At 40.1% G+C, this 17,772-nt stretch overlaps 1 protein-coding gene and 1 long non-coding RNA gene across 3 annotated transcripts in view; one reads left to right on the top strand and one right to left on the bottom strand.

The window, feature by feature from the left end:
• Positions 1–17,772, bottom strand: part of Fam81b (family with sequence similarity 81, member B) — a 77,208-nt gene that overhangs the window by 40,216 nt on the left and 19,220 nt on the right. For both annotated transcript variants that reach the window (XM_017315694.2, NM_001370926.1), the window contains exons 4-5: positions 9,738–9,981; positions 4,281–4,399 (exon numbers count right to left, since the gene is read on the bottom strand). In XM_017315694.2, coding sequence (XP_017171183.1) covers positions 4,281–4,399; positions 9,738–9,981 — 363 coding nt within the window. The remainder of the gene's footprint in view (positions 1–4,280; positions 4,400–9,737; positions 9,982–17,772) is intronic.
• Positions 4,299–17,772, top strand: part of Gm31219 — a 32,754-nt gene continuing 19,280 nt past the window's right edge. The window contains exon 1 of the long non-coding RNA XR_382664.4: positions 4,299–4,412. This is a non-coding gene — a long non-coding RNA (predicted gene, 31219). The remainder of the gene's footprint in view (positions 4,413–17,772) is intronic.

Genomic DNA, 17,772 nt, shown 5'->3' on the forward strand with positions numbered 1-17,772 from the left:
GACTAGGCCATCTTTTGATGCATATGCAGCTAGAGTCAAGAGCTCCGGGGTACTGGTTAGTTCATAATGTTGTTCCACCTATAGGGTTGCAGATCCCTTTAGCTTCTTTGGTACTTTCTCTAGCTCCTTCATTGGGGGCCATGTGATCCATCCAATAGCCGACTGTGAGCATCCACTTCTATGTTTGCTAGGCCCAGGCATACTCTGACAAGAGACAGCTATATCAGGGTCCTTTCAGCATAATCTTGCTAGTGTATGCAATGGTGAGCTCTGAGATATCTTGAAGGAGAGTTGAGCAAAATGTCTTCATTCTGTCCTGTATGGACAGAAATGTTCTCTCTCAACTTTTATACTCGAGGTACATGATTATTGCTTTGAATCACAAGTCAACATGATTTCTCATTTTTTAAAAAATACAAGTTTGATTTGTAGTCCTAATGAACCAAGCATGGCAATGGTTTGGCCACTGGCTGCTGCTGCTACAGGCTGTAAGTTATGACCATTCCTGTGGGTACCCCGTGCTCACTCACCTTTATCTGTTTTGTACTCAAGATTAATCTGCCAGAAGAGAGATATCATAGGGAGGCTGTACCACAGTGAGAAACTCACTTCAAAGGAAGTATCAGCTTTTAAAATACCAATACATTGGGATGGGGGAGAAGTAAAAATCCAAGGAATTAGAACTTTAATTAAGAATTAAATATTAAACTTAAATATTGAGGCTGATTTATGAAACAGTAAAGTGCTTGCTAGGAATTATGTTAAAATAATTAACTTAATTTCACTTATGGCAAAATGCTAATTAGAATTTAAATGACTGAATGTGGAAAGGCAGTAATCAAGATGCCTTGGCTTGTCCATTAGTCTTTTCTTTTCTTTTCTTTTTTCCTGGCCAAAAAACAAACAAACAAACAAACAAAACAAAACAAAACAACAACAAAAACAAACAAAAAACAAAAAAAAAACCACAGAAAAGAAGCAGGAGAGGGAGGACAAATCTAAGTGTGATGAATTCTAGCCAGAGTTTGTCTCAGGTAACCAAATAGTCTTCAGAATTTTCCACAGATATTAGACATTTCAAGGAGAAACAAGACCTTGCCCTGAGGATACTACTTAAGATTGAGGATGAAGGCTTAAAAAGTATTGGAGACAGTGGCATGTACTAGCAAGTACCCATACATCCAGGTCCTTGAGAGGAGCAAGTGGGAAATTAGTCATTTCAGCTCTCCTTAGTAATACAGCAGGACTCTGGCTCAACACATGGAGAAAGACACAGAGAGAGACAGAGAAAGACAGAGAGACAGGAAGACATAAAGAAAGAGAGACAGAGGGCAATAAAAAGGAATGGAGTTCAGTAGTAGATAGAGAATATGGTTAGCCTGGGAACAGTCCCTGGGATTTGACTCCAAAATAATATTTAAAAATAAATTAAATTGGGGCAAAGGAAAAAGAATGTCACATCTTCACGATGTTATTCTATTGATCTCTGAGTTACTTACAGAAAAAAACAAACTCTGTGTGTGTGTTAGTGTGTATGAGTGCCAGTGTGTGTATATGTGTATGTGAGTCTCTGTGTGTGTATGCATGTGTCAGTATGACATCTGCTAATGCTTACCTGTGAAGATTAAGAAATCACTTCTCCCCTTCTACTCTGGGTTTGGAGATTGAATTCAGGTCTACGGGCTTAGTCTACAAACACTTGCACCTACTGGACCATCTCTCAGGCCCTTAGCTACTTTGAATCCGTTTGTTCTTTGCCTTATATACAAAATAGAATTTATAAGAAAAAAATAAGCATTTAAATGTTATCAGTATACCACCAAACTGAACCAAATCATATTTCATTCAAAAGGAAGTGTTTGTTGCTTAAGTTTTTCAAAAACATATTAAGTAAGGCTGGCCAAAGGTTCATTCATGTTTATCGTTTTATGTTTTTGTATAACCCACCCAGATCTAAACATTCTTTTGCATGTATCAGATATTATCTAATAACATAGAATGATATATAATATTGTATTTATTTACTAAGTCTCTGGATTATCAGTTAATTTTTCTCTGATGACTTCCTAACCATGAACATTATTTCCTAAACAGTATTGAATTTTTAGGGGAATAAATCAACATTTCAGAACCATAGAATCTTTCCTAGTACCACTAAGTTATTTGTGTTGGAGGACCTCCCCTATCTCTGTCCCTACAGCGTCCCTGTTGAATGCCTTGCTCATTGCATAAGATCCTACTGGTTTCTCAGATGGGACACTTTTGGGACCAATGCACCTTCTACTTATTTGTCCTACCTGCCTCTCATTTCATAATCTTTTACTTTGCAGATCAAAATTTTGGGTGTATTCTAAAAACTTTGACATGTATTCCTCTGTCCTAATTAATGTTGATTCATGTAGTAATCCTATAGATTCTATTTTCCTATGTCTGTCCTCTGCACTGAACAGCCATGACTAATGACGTAGTTCAGGGCCTACCTACCTCTACCCTGGGCTGCTGCCATAGAATGCATCTAATTTCGATGCCCTTGTTCTATATGTACCACCAATTCAGATATTATTAGAATGCCATTACCTTATCTAAAATCCTTTTATAGCTATTTACAGTCTTTCACATGAAGTTCACACACTTTACTTTGGCCTACAAGGTTCCTCATTTTCAATTTTTATTGTTTCTTTGACATTATCTCCCATCTTTACTTGAATAGATATGCCAACAATATCATAACTGGAACACTGTCCCCAAGGTCAGGCTTGGGACATGCCCAGCAGACCTTCCCTTTACTCTCCTCCACACCTTTCCCTCCTGTGTGAAGTGTCTTTCCCACCTCTCTTGGATCATTACTGCAAATACTACGGAGTCTGTTCTGAGTCTTGCCTCCTTGAGCTGCCTCTTCTGCTCAGTCTCGCTTGAACACTGTCACAGGGCACCAGGCTTGCAGGACAGTATTATCCTCATTGCTGGCAAGCTGTTGATATAGCTGTTGATATAGCTGGTTTTGCCCGATGGACACTGAAGAGCTACTAAGAAGGTATGTGTTGTGAATCTTAGCCTGGTGTATGGTAAATGATGAATTAGTAAATGAGTTGGTTTTGGTTTTTGTTTGTTTTGCAAACTGGGTCTTTTGAAGTAGCCTGGCTGTCATAAAACTCACTCTGTAGACCAGGCTGGCCTCAAACTCACAGAACTCCACCTGCTTTTCACTCCTGAGTACTGGGATGAAAGATATATGACACCATGCTCGACTATGAATGCATTTTGTTTAATCGATGAAATAAATATCCTAGAATTCTCTGACTTAACTCTGTGTCCTCTCAAATCCAAGTGCTGCCCATATGATAAAATTAAGAGGCAAGGCCTCTGATAGGTGGTAGGCAATGGAAGATGAATAAAATCCAAGCCCTTATGGAAGTCTTCAGGTGTCTGACACACAAGGACACACAAGGCTGGAAGATGCAGTCCTCACAAGACAGTGGAATGCATTGTCCTGGAGTATTGACTTCCCAGACTCTGAAACTGAGATACACTTGAGTGTCTGGTTCTTTTAAATACCTAGTGTTGGGTGTTCTGTGATAGCTGCATAGATGGACTAAGACGTTTGACTTAGATATCAGCCATCCAACTCTCACTGGTGATTTACACGTTGGAACGAATAAGATGAAGGTGGAAAATTCAAAGAACAAGGAAATAGAATCTGGCAGGAGGTATAGAGATGGAAGATAGCTGTGGTAACCCACTCACAAGTAATTTCTCATGTGCCTGTCAAGGTAGTCCAGCCATTGACATTCCCTAATTTCTGATGTGTGTCCATCCGTGTTTCTACCATTGTCATTATCTATAGATTGTTCTCCTGATTCACGCATTATTAACTCTTGATTTAATTGTCATACAAAAGATGTTACTCAAACCTTTTTCTGTTTGGCTGATTTGTAATCACTGCATACTTTAAGTACTTTATTTCTCAGAAGTACTACATGTGGTGATTTTGTGTCTTTATATGGGTGTTCTGAGAATAACTGTTAGCACCTGGGCAGGAGAAGTCTGTAAAGACAAGACTCTGGTAACTTCTAGTAGAAAAAAACAAAACAAAACAAAACAAAAACAAAACAAACCTGGGTATTCTATGTAAGGGTTAATGGAACTGACAGCAAGCAATGTCACCCACTTAGCTTGACATAAACTGGTAGTTTGGGTTTTTTTAATGTAAAATTCTTCTGACAGATATTCACTAGCCAACAGCTAGCTGGCAAACCTGAATTAAACATGTTTCTTCTCACCTGGCTACTCTTCCGCGAAGGTCTCCAACTCCTTGTATGTGTTTGATGTTTAGATCCTGCACTGCAAAGTTAGTTCCTGTGGTCACCTGGTCTCGGATTCTTATTTGGTCTTCTAGGAGCTGTAATTTTGAGGTAAGACCATCATTAATTTCCAAATTCTCATGATAAGGAAACATCACTAAAATCCATATTAAACTGGTTACACAGATGAGATGAGAGGGAGAGGGATGGAAGATAGGAGAGAGAGAGGGAGAGGGAGAGAAACTGAATTTTGCTTTAAGTGAGGGAAGCTGATGTAGTTTCAGTTGAATGCTGCCAGGAGTAAAAGAGATCTCAATAATTTGTGAACGCTAGCCAGAAAATTTAAAAATATTGGCATCTACTATATAAGTCAGTTCTTCAAGAAGCTGAAAACAGATCTACCTCAAGATGCAGCTGTATCAGTCCTGGGCATTTACCCAAAGAACTCTACATCCTACCACAGAGACACTTGCTCATCCATGTTCATTGTTCCTCTATTCATAATATCCAGAAAGAGGAAACAGCCTAGATGATTACCAACAGATGAATGGATAATGAATATGTGGTACCTTTACAAAATCGAATATTGTTCAGGTGTTAAATAAAAAACAAAATCATGAAATTCTCAGATAAATAGAAGGAGCCAACTCAGACCCCAAAAGACAAATATTTATGTATTCTATTATATGTGGAGAGTAGCTTTTAAATATTCAATAGACATGTAACAATCCATATAACCCAGTTTAGGGATAAAGGGTCTAGGGAGTCTGAGAAAATCTCTCAAGGAAGAGAAAGTATATAGTTATGGACAGATGTGGCAGAGTCTGGCACAGGAGTGTTAGGAATTATGGTGGAGGGACAAATAACAACACGGGCCATTTGAATCTTATATGGACACCTAGTAGAGTGGAAGCTTCGTAAAATATATACACATAGGGCTGGAGAGAAGGCGCAGTCATTAAAGGCTAGGCTCACAGCCCAAAATATATACACAGGAAAGAAGTGTAAAACAAGTTACCAAATAATGGAAGAGACAAAACCCCAACTAGACGTCATTTTAAAGAGTGTCTACTCTACATTCTATAGTGATTTAAAAAAAACTTATCCCTAGTAGTCACATCTCAATCGTATCCTGGCATTTAATTAAGTTGGTACCAAGGTGGTGTGCTAGGAATAGTGGTTTTAAAAGTATCTTACACCAATTTGTAACTATTAACGTAAAATGAAAAAAAAATGCCTATCTATTAAAAGTCTGTTTTAGTTGACTAACGTCAGTAGATGATGACAAACAAAATGTTTAGTTGAGAAAGAAAGCACAGTACTTTGGACAAAACAAGCTCAAGTTTGGTTCCATCTGAAAAATGCCTGAACTCTGCCTAAATTTGATGCACTTTACAAACCAAAAGGAGTCTTTAAAAAGTGAGTGCTAGGATTGAAAAAGACCTTCTATATATAGATTTTCCCCATTTCTGACTGGTGGATTGGGACAATCTAGGAGCATGGAAAACCTGAACATCAGACACAGACTAAAGGAGGCCTCTGGAGGAGGATGGTCAGTTTTCTGTAAGGCTGTGGCCACCCCATGCCCTTCAGTATATGGGCAGCACAAAGTGGATTTAAATAGGGTTCAAACTTTTAAAAAGGGGTTGAAACATTAGGATGGGACAAGAAAGGGAACTGCATATGGAAAGATGTGTGGGGAGAAATGTAAGTGAAACAAAATCGATTAAATGTATGAAAGTGAAAATTTAATAAAACAGTGTGTATGTTTTCAAAGGTAAACATTAAAGCATAGTTTTCAGTGTTGTTTTTTGCATTGCTTTTCCTTCAGTAAAGATCAGAGATGAGCCAGGTGTGGTGTGTATACCTTTAATCCAGCATGAATGCCAGCACTCTGGAGACAGAGATTTCTGTGAGTTTGAGACCAGATTGGTCTACATAGTGAGTTCTAGGACAGTAAGAGTGACTGTCTCAAAAACAAAACAAAACAAAACAAAACAAAACAAAACAAAACAAAACAAAACAAAACAAAACAAAAACAACCAAACACCAACAGAGGAAAAGGAACCAGCTCTGCTCAGTATCGAGTACTTTCTAGAACAAAACCAAGTAAATCAGTATAGCAACGACATATTGCAATCTCAGCACAATGTAGTATTGTCCTGTACTATAACATAGCAACATATTGAAGGCTTCTGTAACCCTGGGAAAGGAATAGCTACACTAAAACATGGGTGTTCATGTGTGCATACACGTGTGCATACATGTATGTCTGTGTGTGTGTGTGTGTAGGGTTTGAGTATGTGTGTATATGTGTGTGTAGGGTGTGTGATGGATTGTGTAGAGTGCATGTGTGTGTGTATGTGTAGGGTGTGTGTGTGTGTGTGTGTGTGTGTGTGTGTGTGTGAGTGTGTGCGGTGCACATTAGGGCAGGGCCATGTCAAAAAATATCAGTATTTTTAGTTACTTTTTAGTTCCAATACAGAATACTTAAATGTTTAACTTTATATAAAACCATGTAAATGCACTTTAAAAACAATTAACCTATAAAAGTACAAGAAGACATGACAAATGTCATTTCCAAGTGTTTCACTGATGTCAGGAAGCTACCATGTACCTGTTTGTGAGGCTGACCTGCACAGGTCTTTTCATCTTTGTGTGCTGGGGCACCATGATGGTTGGTTAAAATCATAGTGGAAACACTAATAACAAAAGTGGAGTCAAACAGCATGGGACATATGGGGAGCTTATTGTTAAATGTTTAATAATGTGCTTAATAATGTGCCCCTGGCTATCATCCTTACTATATAAAAGAGCTAATCGTATTGAACATAATTAAAAAGTGCTAAAAGCCCCAAAGATATATTAGCAAATGACATAGGAAAAAATTATCATAGGCAGATTAACAAGTGGATTCAACATCTTCAAGAAAAAAACCCAGTACTTCATTTCTGTACATTAGCAAGGATTGAAATAATAAATTTCGATTTTGGCATAGGCCCAGTGTAAAGCATACCACATAACACTAATGGAGTGTAAATTAGTGCAGGGCTTGTGTAGCCAATTTAGCAACATATATCAGGAGCTTTTATAGTGTCTACACCCTACTAATTCCATTTCCAAGAATATATATTGTGGAAATAACTTTACACACAAGGATATTTCAAAATTAAGAAAATAATTAAGGAAATCATGATCTACAACTTATGTAAAAAGATTTTAGTGATGTGAGTTTATTTCATGCTAATGACTGTGGTTGAATTGAGAGTCCGTCTCCTAAGTAGAATGCTTTCAAGGACTAGAGGGAATTTCTCTGGGTGTTTGTAGAGACAGCCATTAGGTGGTAGAATTGTGAGGATATTTTCCCAGGTTTCAAATTTTCTTCCTGAACTTTCAAATGAATTATAATGAAGAAACATTGCTTTCAGTAACTAGGGAAAATTCCCTGCAATAAAGCATAAAAATTTCCTTTACTGAGTTAAAATATAAATTAATTTTGAAACTTACAGTTTATTCCTGGTTAAAAGCCTTTTGCTTGTCTGGGTTTGGTGGTGCATGCTTGTAACCCCAGTATTTGGAAAGCAAAGGCAGGGTCACAAGTTCAAGGCCAGCATGTCTCAAATAAGCTATTTGACCTTTAAAGGATTAAGCCACTCACTCTGCTGCAATTGTGCGAAGATACCCCTCCACCAATTCATTCAAGGACTTGAGTTAAACATTATTTCATATTTCAATATCTCTTTAGAGACAAAATGCAAATAGACTAGCTGGGTTGGTGAGTCCAGTTTCCTTTAAACTATTGGAATAGGGTCCATTTCTCTATATAATATTCTTTAACTGAGTTCTTTACCAATGCTAGCCTAGTAGTTTCTGCTTTGCCATGTTTAATTTGATTACCTTAAAACTTTGAATGCATTTTTGTGTTTCTGGGGATCAGTGTCAGGGCTTGCATAAGCGAGGCAAGTGTTCTACCACTGAGCTATACTTCCAGCTTTTGATTTTGCAAGACAAAGTCTCACTATGTAGCTCAGGCTGTCGTGGAGCGTGTGATTTTCCGGTAGCAGTCTGCAGCTGCTGAGGTTACAGGCATGTGTCAACCTGCCTGGGAAGTGGAAACAGTGTTCACACATTCGGTTTTATGACTTCATGGAGAGTTTTACATTTTCACCGTCCTCTGGTTGCATTGTGGCATCCACTAGGCCTACACATGAAGATTCAACTTACACCCACTAGACCTATACGCAAAGATTAAACTTACACAAGCCACTTGTACTGAGTTAACCCCACGTGTGCTGTCTGGTTTTCTTTCTATTTAAAACAAAATAAATCTGTCTCAAATTTCACTGGTACTTGATGGGGGAAGTACAGAGCAGAATATTGTTGTCACTTTTCATGGTTTTACAATTTCTGAACTTTTGCCTGAAGTATTATCTCCAGATCCCTTGGCCAAAAGTTATGTGTGTAGACTCATGATATATAAAACCCTTAGAACTCTGAACAAAAGGCCTATAATTGAAAGGTGTTTCATTTAATGTAGGAATTTTGTTTGATAAAAATCTTTGTTTCTTTTAACATATTAAAAATCATTTTTAGACAAAGCTTCACAGAAAATCCCTGTCTCAAAAAAAAAAAAAAAAAAAAGAGAAGCTTTTTTGGGGGGTAGGGGGCTGGTGTGTGACTTAGCAGTGAATTAAACTAAATATAAGCCTCATGGAGATTGTACTATATGGAAGGACAACAGACAGACATATAATCTTATTCTCAGTTGTAAGAACTATGGATAAATGTAAAGTTACTCGGGAGGCAGAGGCAGGCAGATTTCTGAGTTTGAGGCCAGCCTGGTCTATAGAGTGAGTTCTAGGACAGCCAGGGCTACACGGAAAAACCTTGTCTCGGGGGGAAAAAAAAAGAAAGAAAGAGTAAAGTTTATGGGAGGCTGAAACTGTAGGGAAGGGGTGATTCTGATGTAAGGGAAGTGCTATCATACAGGGTGGAATTTGAGCAGGAACTTCAAGAAAATACAGAACATTCAAAGGGCTATCTACGGGAAAATGGTCTGACTAAAGTGAACACACAATGCCTAGCAGGGAGGCTGGCATGGCCAGAGAGAAGAGAAGACTGGGTAGGAGGGCCATTGTTGGCTTCAGTTTGTTGATGAATACACAAAGCTCTACTTCAACTTATGTCAGCCTTACAGACCTAGAATAGGAAAGCCTATGAGCCCAATGTCTGTCATACTAACCTGTATTCTTTGGTCTCAAAAGTGATGTACAGCATTTTCTAAGGAAAGGTTTGTTTTTGTTACATTTTACCATAGTGAGCTGTCTAAAGTTTAACTTTCTCTGGAGTAGCAGCAGCACATTTTAATTGAAAAATTATTTGGACGGTCAGTAGTCTTTGTTGGGTGGTGATGGCAAAACATAGAAACAGATGTACCTCAATGTTTTGGTTGAGTTTCTTGACGATGCTGGTGATGGTCTGTATGTGGCTTTCTAGTAACTTCCTGGCAAGAGATTCTTCTTTTCGAAACCCCTGGCTTCCGTGGAGGCAAGCAGAGATGTCCTCCTTGATTCGGAAAGCCTGTTCAAGGAGGAAGGCTACGGTGCGCTCCTGGTGACTCAGCCTGTCTTCTAGCTGACTTGTTTGGTTGCTTGGCATGGCAGGAAGAAAGGGGCAACCCCTGGTCAGAAGAAGGACACACCATGGTGTTACAAGAGTGAGCACGGATCTGTCTCAGTCACTGTTCAATTGCTATGAAGAGACACCATGGCCAAGACAACTCTAACAAAAGAAAGTATTTAATTGGTGTCTTGCTCACAGTTTCAGAGGTTTAGTTCATTATCATCATGGTGGTGAGTGTGCAGCACGAAGGTATGAGGTAGCTGAGAGCATTACATCCTGATTCACAAGCAGCAGGCAGAAAGAGACACTGGGCCTGGTGTAGGCTTTTGCAACCTCAAAAATCACACCTCCTCATCTAGTGGTTCTCAACCTTCCTAATCCTGGAACCTTTTAATACAGTTCCTCATATTGAGGTGACCCCCAGCCATAAAATCATTTCATTTCTACTTCATAACTGTAATTTTGCTACTGCTATGAATCATAATGTAAAGATCTGATATGCAGGTATCTGGTATGCAGTTCAAATGGGGTTGCCACAGGTTGAGAACCACTGCCCTAATCTTTCATAAACAGTTCATCAACTGGGGACTAAGTATATAGGAGCCTATGGGAGCTATTTCCATTCAAAACAAGACACTAGGAGCCTGAACTAATTTTCTTACTGCTACGTTTTCATTTTCTTTCCCATGTCCTTTGAAATATTCAAATGCTTGATTTGTGTCACATCTAAGGAATAGATGAGACTCTGCCTTGGAACTGTATTATACATCTCATAGTTCTGGAGTTATTTCATATACAATGATAACAATTTTAAAGCCAAAATGGTAATAGTTGGGAAGGAATTAATAGTAGCCTTAAGGAAGATGAGAGAAGCCTTCTCCAGTGATGTACGTCTTTGTATCTTTGTAAGCAAATTCTATTTTAACCTAAAACAATACAAGTTCATATATATATATATATTTACCAAACTGGGACCTGGGACCTGTAGGTAAAATGCCAGCTGTGCAAACATGAGGACCTGAGTTCATATCTCTAGAATCCCCATCCAAGACCAGACACAGTGGGGTACACCTGTGACTTTATCCCTGGGGGTGGGGGGTGGGATAGAGGTAGGCAGATCCCAGCCAGCATAGCCAAATGATGAGCTACATGTTCAGTGAGAGACTTTGTCTCAAAGGATGATTGAGAAAGATACCTTATGTCAACCTCTGTCCAACATGCAAACACACACACACACACACACACACACACACACACACACACACACACACAGGACTGTTTACAGAGCTTCTATGAAGATCTGTCTTGGAATAGTAAGTAAAATGGCCACCACAAAAGAATTTTATAGCCAAACAAAACTGGACAATGTTGTATATAATATCTTTCTCTTGGTGACTTATATTGTGCATTATCTTCTTAGAGTTTAACAGTATTATATTAGCTCCACAGAGAAGGAAAATGGTTTATGGACTAGGTAAATAATTGTCTGAGGTCACTCTAGACACATGACTAATGTACTTGATTATTTTATTCCTGAGTACAGGTCACTGCCAATGCTCTTGAGTGCAGGTTTCTGACCTCTTTAAAGGCTACAATTTCATTAGATGTATGTAGAAGAATTATATTAACTTTAAACTAGTCTGTAGTGCTATTAAATTTCCTGGGGACTTTAATTTTGCTGTGGTCTAGTAAAAGAGCCTTTTTTTCCCTTGGGACTTTTGTTTGACACACACACAGCTCCTACAAGAACACTCTTTACAAAGGTATATTTCAGTGTGAGACTTCATGTATCAGCTAGTGTTGTATACAGGTGTGCATAGTAAATACTCTCAAAGAATGTCATAAGAAAATAGGGAATTGGGTCTATGTAAGCAGAAGTCTAGAGGGAGATGGCCCAGCAGTGGTATATTAGACCAGGAAAGCCTTCAAACAGGAACGCTCCTTTGGAACCCTCACCACTGTGGAGCATACCTTTATCTGCAGCCTGAAGGTACTTGTACCACCTTGACATACTATGCCTATATTTCAAACAGAAGAAACAGACAGCAAAGAATAAGATGTTTACCAGGTGAGCTTGTCCAGTCTTCCTTCTTTAAAATGAGAGCATTCTGGAGGATTCATCATGGCACCCTGTCACTTTGACTGATTGAAACTATGGTGTATGGACAGATTCTATGATTTAAAAACAGTTTATGTGACTGTGAAAAGACTGATGACTCAAGCAGCCTGGAACTGGGTGGGGGGAGGGGGTCCCCCAGCAATGTGCTGGTGAGATTACACACTTCAAGAGAGATCTCCCAGCCTTTGGATAATAACCTTGTGAGGCCATCTGAGCCCAAATCACCTAGGGAGCCACTCTACACTGCCAATCCACAGAAATTGGGGGGAAATATTTGGTGTTTTATGCTACTGTATTTTGACAGATTTTGCTATATGGCAGTAGATAAGAAATAGAGAAATTGATGTATCAAAAACATTGATGGCCTGAGATTAAGGCAAAGATTCTGGACACAAGGGGAGGACAGATATCATAGAGATTAAGCACCCAGAAGCTAGACTAGAAATGAGCTTGGGAAAAGCAGTTATTTTACAGATTCTAATCTGTTTTAATGAGCAATGATTCCTTTAATCAAAGTTGCAATTAAAAAAAACACTAGATGTAAGGAAAAATAAATGAGATAGTGAGATTGATATATATATATATATATATATATATATATATATATATATATACCATTGGTTAGACTGAGATATATCTAGAAATAGAGTATTGGATGATATCTGAAAATTTAGCAATACTTGGCGATTTGGGGAAGACAATGCAATTGACCGTGATTGGTGCCTTGTATGTGCATGCACATGTGTCATGGAGAAAACACATGTTCAGTATTGTTGTTGAGTTTGATCTAGAGGCTAACCAGACCACATTTCCTAGCAACCTTATAGATAGCAGGTGCGTATAGACACTCCACTGGGATTGCCTGTCAGCTAGAGACTTACAGTGTTCAGTAGGTATCTAGGAAAGGGGGAGAAGCTGCTGCTGCAGAATCTGTGGTCTAAACAGAGGTCACATGCCAACATTACATCCTCACAAGCAGCATTTACATAGAAAAGAACTGAGTTATCCATCTTGGCCCTACTCTACCCTACTGTCCACCTGGGCCTCTATTTTACCTCATTATCAACCTCAGCTCTATCCAATCCTGGATGCTTCCTGACATTTACTAGAGGCCCGGGGCCTGGCATATGATCATGGAGGAATCTGGAATGTCTGGAACAGCCTTTGTTTTTATGGAAAATGTCTTCCTTTCTGCCCATGAGTCCTAGCAACTGCAGAATCACTGGTGAGGCTGTCCCAAGATCATACCATTCTATTCTTAGCTCTAGATGGGGCTTCAGGGGCCACAAACAGCTTTAGCCACCTTGAGAACTCAAGACTTTAAAAGAGGAAGAACCTCAAGAACTAATGTGACCACTGGCAGGTCTAAAAGGAACCCCAATTCCCCTAAAGGCAGTGGATCACTCCAAGATGACAGTCGTTGCTCTGTTTAAGCTAGACTATAAAAGTAGCAACTCTCAGAAACCAATAAAGAGGGAGTCTGCCTGCCAGAAAGAACCACCTCCCTTGGCTATATCTGTGGTTACAAATCAAAGCCCATGCTGGCCTCCACACTCCTTCAGTATCAATTCACATGTACCTGGTTTCAAAGTCCACACTAGCATTCTGGCCCTTCTCACTGCCTCTTCTACCTTAAACCATTCCATAGGCTCCTCTCCTGTCAGCTACATCCTTCTGCTTCTTCCAGATTTCCTCCCATCCCCTCCCCTCTCCCCTCCCCCCCATCCCATGTGTGTGTGTGAGAGAGAGAGAGAGAGAGAGAGAGAGAGAGAGAGAGAGAGAGAGAGAGAGAGAGAGAGAGAGAGAGAGGAGAAGAGAAGGGAGGGAGGAAGGGAGGAAGGGAGGGAGGGAGGGAGGGAGGGAGAGAGGGAGGGAGGGAGAGAGAGAGAGCATGTCAGTGATTTTCATTGAGTTCTCTCTTAAAACCATGGCAGCTGATCTACATCTGCCTTGAAAACACACGAATCAGCTGAGACAAAGCACAGAGCCAAAGGACCTGAATGACTTAGAGGTCTTTGGGGTGAAATTTCTGGGTTGATAACAGTTTTGACAAAAATGTTGCTTTAGCATGACTACCCTTCTCTCAACCTGAGAGAGTTCCTATGAAAACTTGGAAGACCCGAGAAGAGAAAACTCTGTGAAAAACTCATGTTTAAGGAAATAGGTGAGTTTTTAAATACACTGATGTTATAATGTGCCTGCCACTTGCGCTCTCAGGAAGGAAGAGTTTATTCCCCTTCCAGGTTGGGCAGGCTTCCAGGAGGCAGCAGGTGGCCTGCTCTGGAACTTGCTTTAGTGAACTCTCCTTAAGTCTCCTCAGATCCAATGAGGCAGCTTATATGCTGTGTGTGTGAACATGAAGGTCTTGCTTTGCTCTAAATGGCTTTGGAAGGCAATGTCCAGTTCTTTGGAGATGTTAGAAGGCCTCTGTGGCTTGGGGTAAGAGACAGGCCAGTGTGTGCGGGAGGGTGAATAGGAAGCAAGCATTACCTGTGGCTTCTCTATTGCCCTGGGGACAAACTATTCATATGAAACTTGAGACTCTTGGGACCTTTGAGAAGAATCAGGCAGAACTGTAGGCTTCTGTAAAGTGCTGAGTCACAATAACAAGAAAACAGAAGCACACGTGATCGGGACATTTCCTTCATGGGATTCCCCTGCCCCTGCAAACAGTTCAAAGTGCAATGGCTCTCAACTTGCTTCTTGCCAAGTAGCAGAAAGTAAAGACCTGACAGAGGGTCCTTTGTATGTCTGACAGAGCTTGCCTGTGTTTCCCACCTCTAGGCTCATGGTGTTAGAGAGACATATGATAAATATATGAAGCATATGAAAATCTTTTCTCACCAGGACTATATGTAACAAACAAAGCACGTCTGTGATACATGAAGAGAAGGTAGATCATATGTTAACAATCTACAAAGGACCAGAATTCAGCAGGCACGTACATGTGTCTTTCACCTTCTACTGCTGGGAGTGCCATTTTCTCTTTCCAGGTCTATCATGATTCACATGTCTAACTCACTGTTCAGGGGACACAAGAACCTGAAAACTCTCATTAGGTATGTCTTAGACCTGAACCCATAACAAACTGCCTGGATCTGTGTACTCCAGCCCTGGGATTATAGACTTCTGCCACCACACCTGGCTTTTATTTCTTGTGGGTGCTGGGAATCTGAACTTATCTTGTGAGTACAAAACAAAAGGAAACACCTGGCTGCTTGATGATTTTGTTTGGCCACCAAAGTAAGCAAACTCTAGATTTCATTGCTGTCATCATTATATAGGCTAATTCGTGCCTTTATAGTTAAGCATTTTTTGCTTGGGGTTTCTGTTATGTGCAGGAAAAAGCAATGTTTCTGTACCTAGTGACTTAAAAATTACATCATTATTAATTTTTTGTGTGTGTGTGCATGTGTGTGTATGTGTGTGTATGTATATGTGTGTGAGAGCATGGGCTACAGCACATGTGTGGAGGTTCTGGTAGCCCATCCTTTGCCTGATGAACCATCTTGCCTGCTTGTATATTAGTGATTTACAAGTAAGCATATAGCACTTAGTAATATTTACTAAATTTTTACTCTGTGACTTAGTGTAATTCAGTGTTTCTCATAAAGACATTTGAATTGGTGATATGGGAGTACAGGGAGAATAGTAAAGTACAGATTTGTTGGTTCCATCAGAGACCTATTACAACAATGTTGGAGTGGGTCAGAAGAGCCATCATGTATGTATAAGGAAAGCACTTATATGATTCAAATGTTCCCTGAAGATTGAACACCACAGTGTAGGGAGTGTGAGCCATGAATAAGAGAAGTCAGGAAATAAAATGAGTTGCTGAAGTGTGAAACATGAGCTCTCATGTTCTGCAGACATTCAGAAACATGCTGGCAAGTTGGAAAGCACGATAGTCTGAGGATGAAATACAGGCTCCATCGTTGCTTTGAAAATGAGGGTTGCAGTTACTGAATCTTCAAACAGGGCCAACAGGAATGGTCTGCTGTTTGGTTATGAATGGTGTGATAGTGAGAATCCTATGATAGCAAGAAGCCTATAGCAGGTGTTAGACCAACCAGCGCCATATAAGTATGCTACAGTCCTGGGCTATAATGGACCCAAGTACCCTCTTCTTGGGAGATGCTATAAGCTGTGATCAAAATTGTTCCTATACAGAGCATGAAGAAGACCTTTCCCAGCAGAGAGACCAGTGGATCAGGGCTGCCCATCAACTCACCTGTCTCTGGTCCTGTCTGTCAGAGCTGACTGAATTGTATTGCTACTCTATAGGGCATGTTACTGCAGCCACTATGGAGACAGCACATATTACCATGCAAATGTGTTTGGATCATGGAGACTCCTAAGGATATATGCAAGTGCTAGGCTACAGTTCTTCATTTCCTGTGGTTTTTAAGGCTTATATTAAAGGCATTTTCTCTCTAGAGAGCTGTCTGGAAGGTTTCTTGTCATGCCTAAGGCTTTATGTCACCTAGAGCATAATTATCATGCTTGTTAATAATGCTCACCATTTGTTAGTTTTAGTCACAGAATTCTCAGATGTCAAAGGCCTTGCTTTCTCCTGCCATGCCCATTGCTATAAGGAAAGGTCTTTTCTTACTTGTGCAATAACCAGAAGAACAAACTTATGAATATTTTTAATGTAATGGAAATCCCTAATGGCACTGTTATTCAAATCACCAGGTTACTCTCAAAGGGAATATAAACCGAGAGCTTTCACTGGCAGTTGTGTGACTATCCCAGTTTTAGAAACACAAAAACCAACCAGCTAAATCTTAATAATATGCTACATTAAGGGGATCTTGTTTTAAATTTAACCTTGGAAGAGAAGAAATAACTGAATATTCCAGACATATCCAGATGGAATTACTAACCACAGGATAAAGAAATCCTGAGGGTCTCTCCAGAGAGGCTTTGCACACAGCACTGACTGTAGCTGAATCTGAACAGATTTTCCCCAGACTCTGAGTTCTGCTTCCCTGGGAGTTGGTGTGACTTACACCAGCTGTGCTGTGGCTGGCAGAGACTCTGGTACATGGGCCCTCACTTTGCTGCCTATTCTGTCCCTGTGAAGAGAGCACTAAATTTACTTAGGAACTTCAGATAACCATTCTGGAAACCCGTGCAAACCAGAGACAAAAACAGGAGAGCTTGAATCCTCTTCTAAGCATAATAAAGCCATACTGAGAAGGTTTTCTACATTTTCATGAGATCAACTTTAAGGATTAGTTGTATTCTGAGTTTAGAGCATCCTGTAAGAAAATGTAATGTAAAAATGTAGCCACTATTCTGATGGCTTACAAAAATAATTCTATGAGTATTCGCATTCTGTCTAAACTTCACCCCCAGTTACTTGGCAATAGCCAAGTAGGCTTGGCCGAGTATAAAAGGGGCTGCTTGACCCCTCCTCTCTCTCTCTCTCCCTTACCCTCTTACACTCTTGCCTCTCTCTTGCCTCTTGCCCCTTTGTGCCCCCTCTCTCTCCATTCCCTTTCCCCCTCTCTCCACATGGTCATGGCCTGCCTCCACTTATCTACTCTCTCCTTTGCTCTGCCTTTCTCTGCCGCTACTACCCTCTTAACTCCCCATCCCCATGCCCTAAATAAACTCTATTCTATACTATACCTATGTATGGCTGGTATGGCTGGTCCCTCAGGGGATAGAGATGCCTCAGCATGGTCCCACTGAGGCACCTCCTTACCCCACACCCTATGAGAA

This window comes from Mus musculus, chromosome 13 (assembly GCF_000001635.26).
Source record: "Mus musculus strain C57BL/6J chromosome 13, GRCm38.p6 C57BL/6J".
In the NCBI taxonomy this organism is placed as follows: Eukaryota; Metazoa; Chordata; class Mammalia; order Rodentia; family Muridae; genus Mus; species Mus musculus.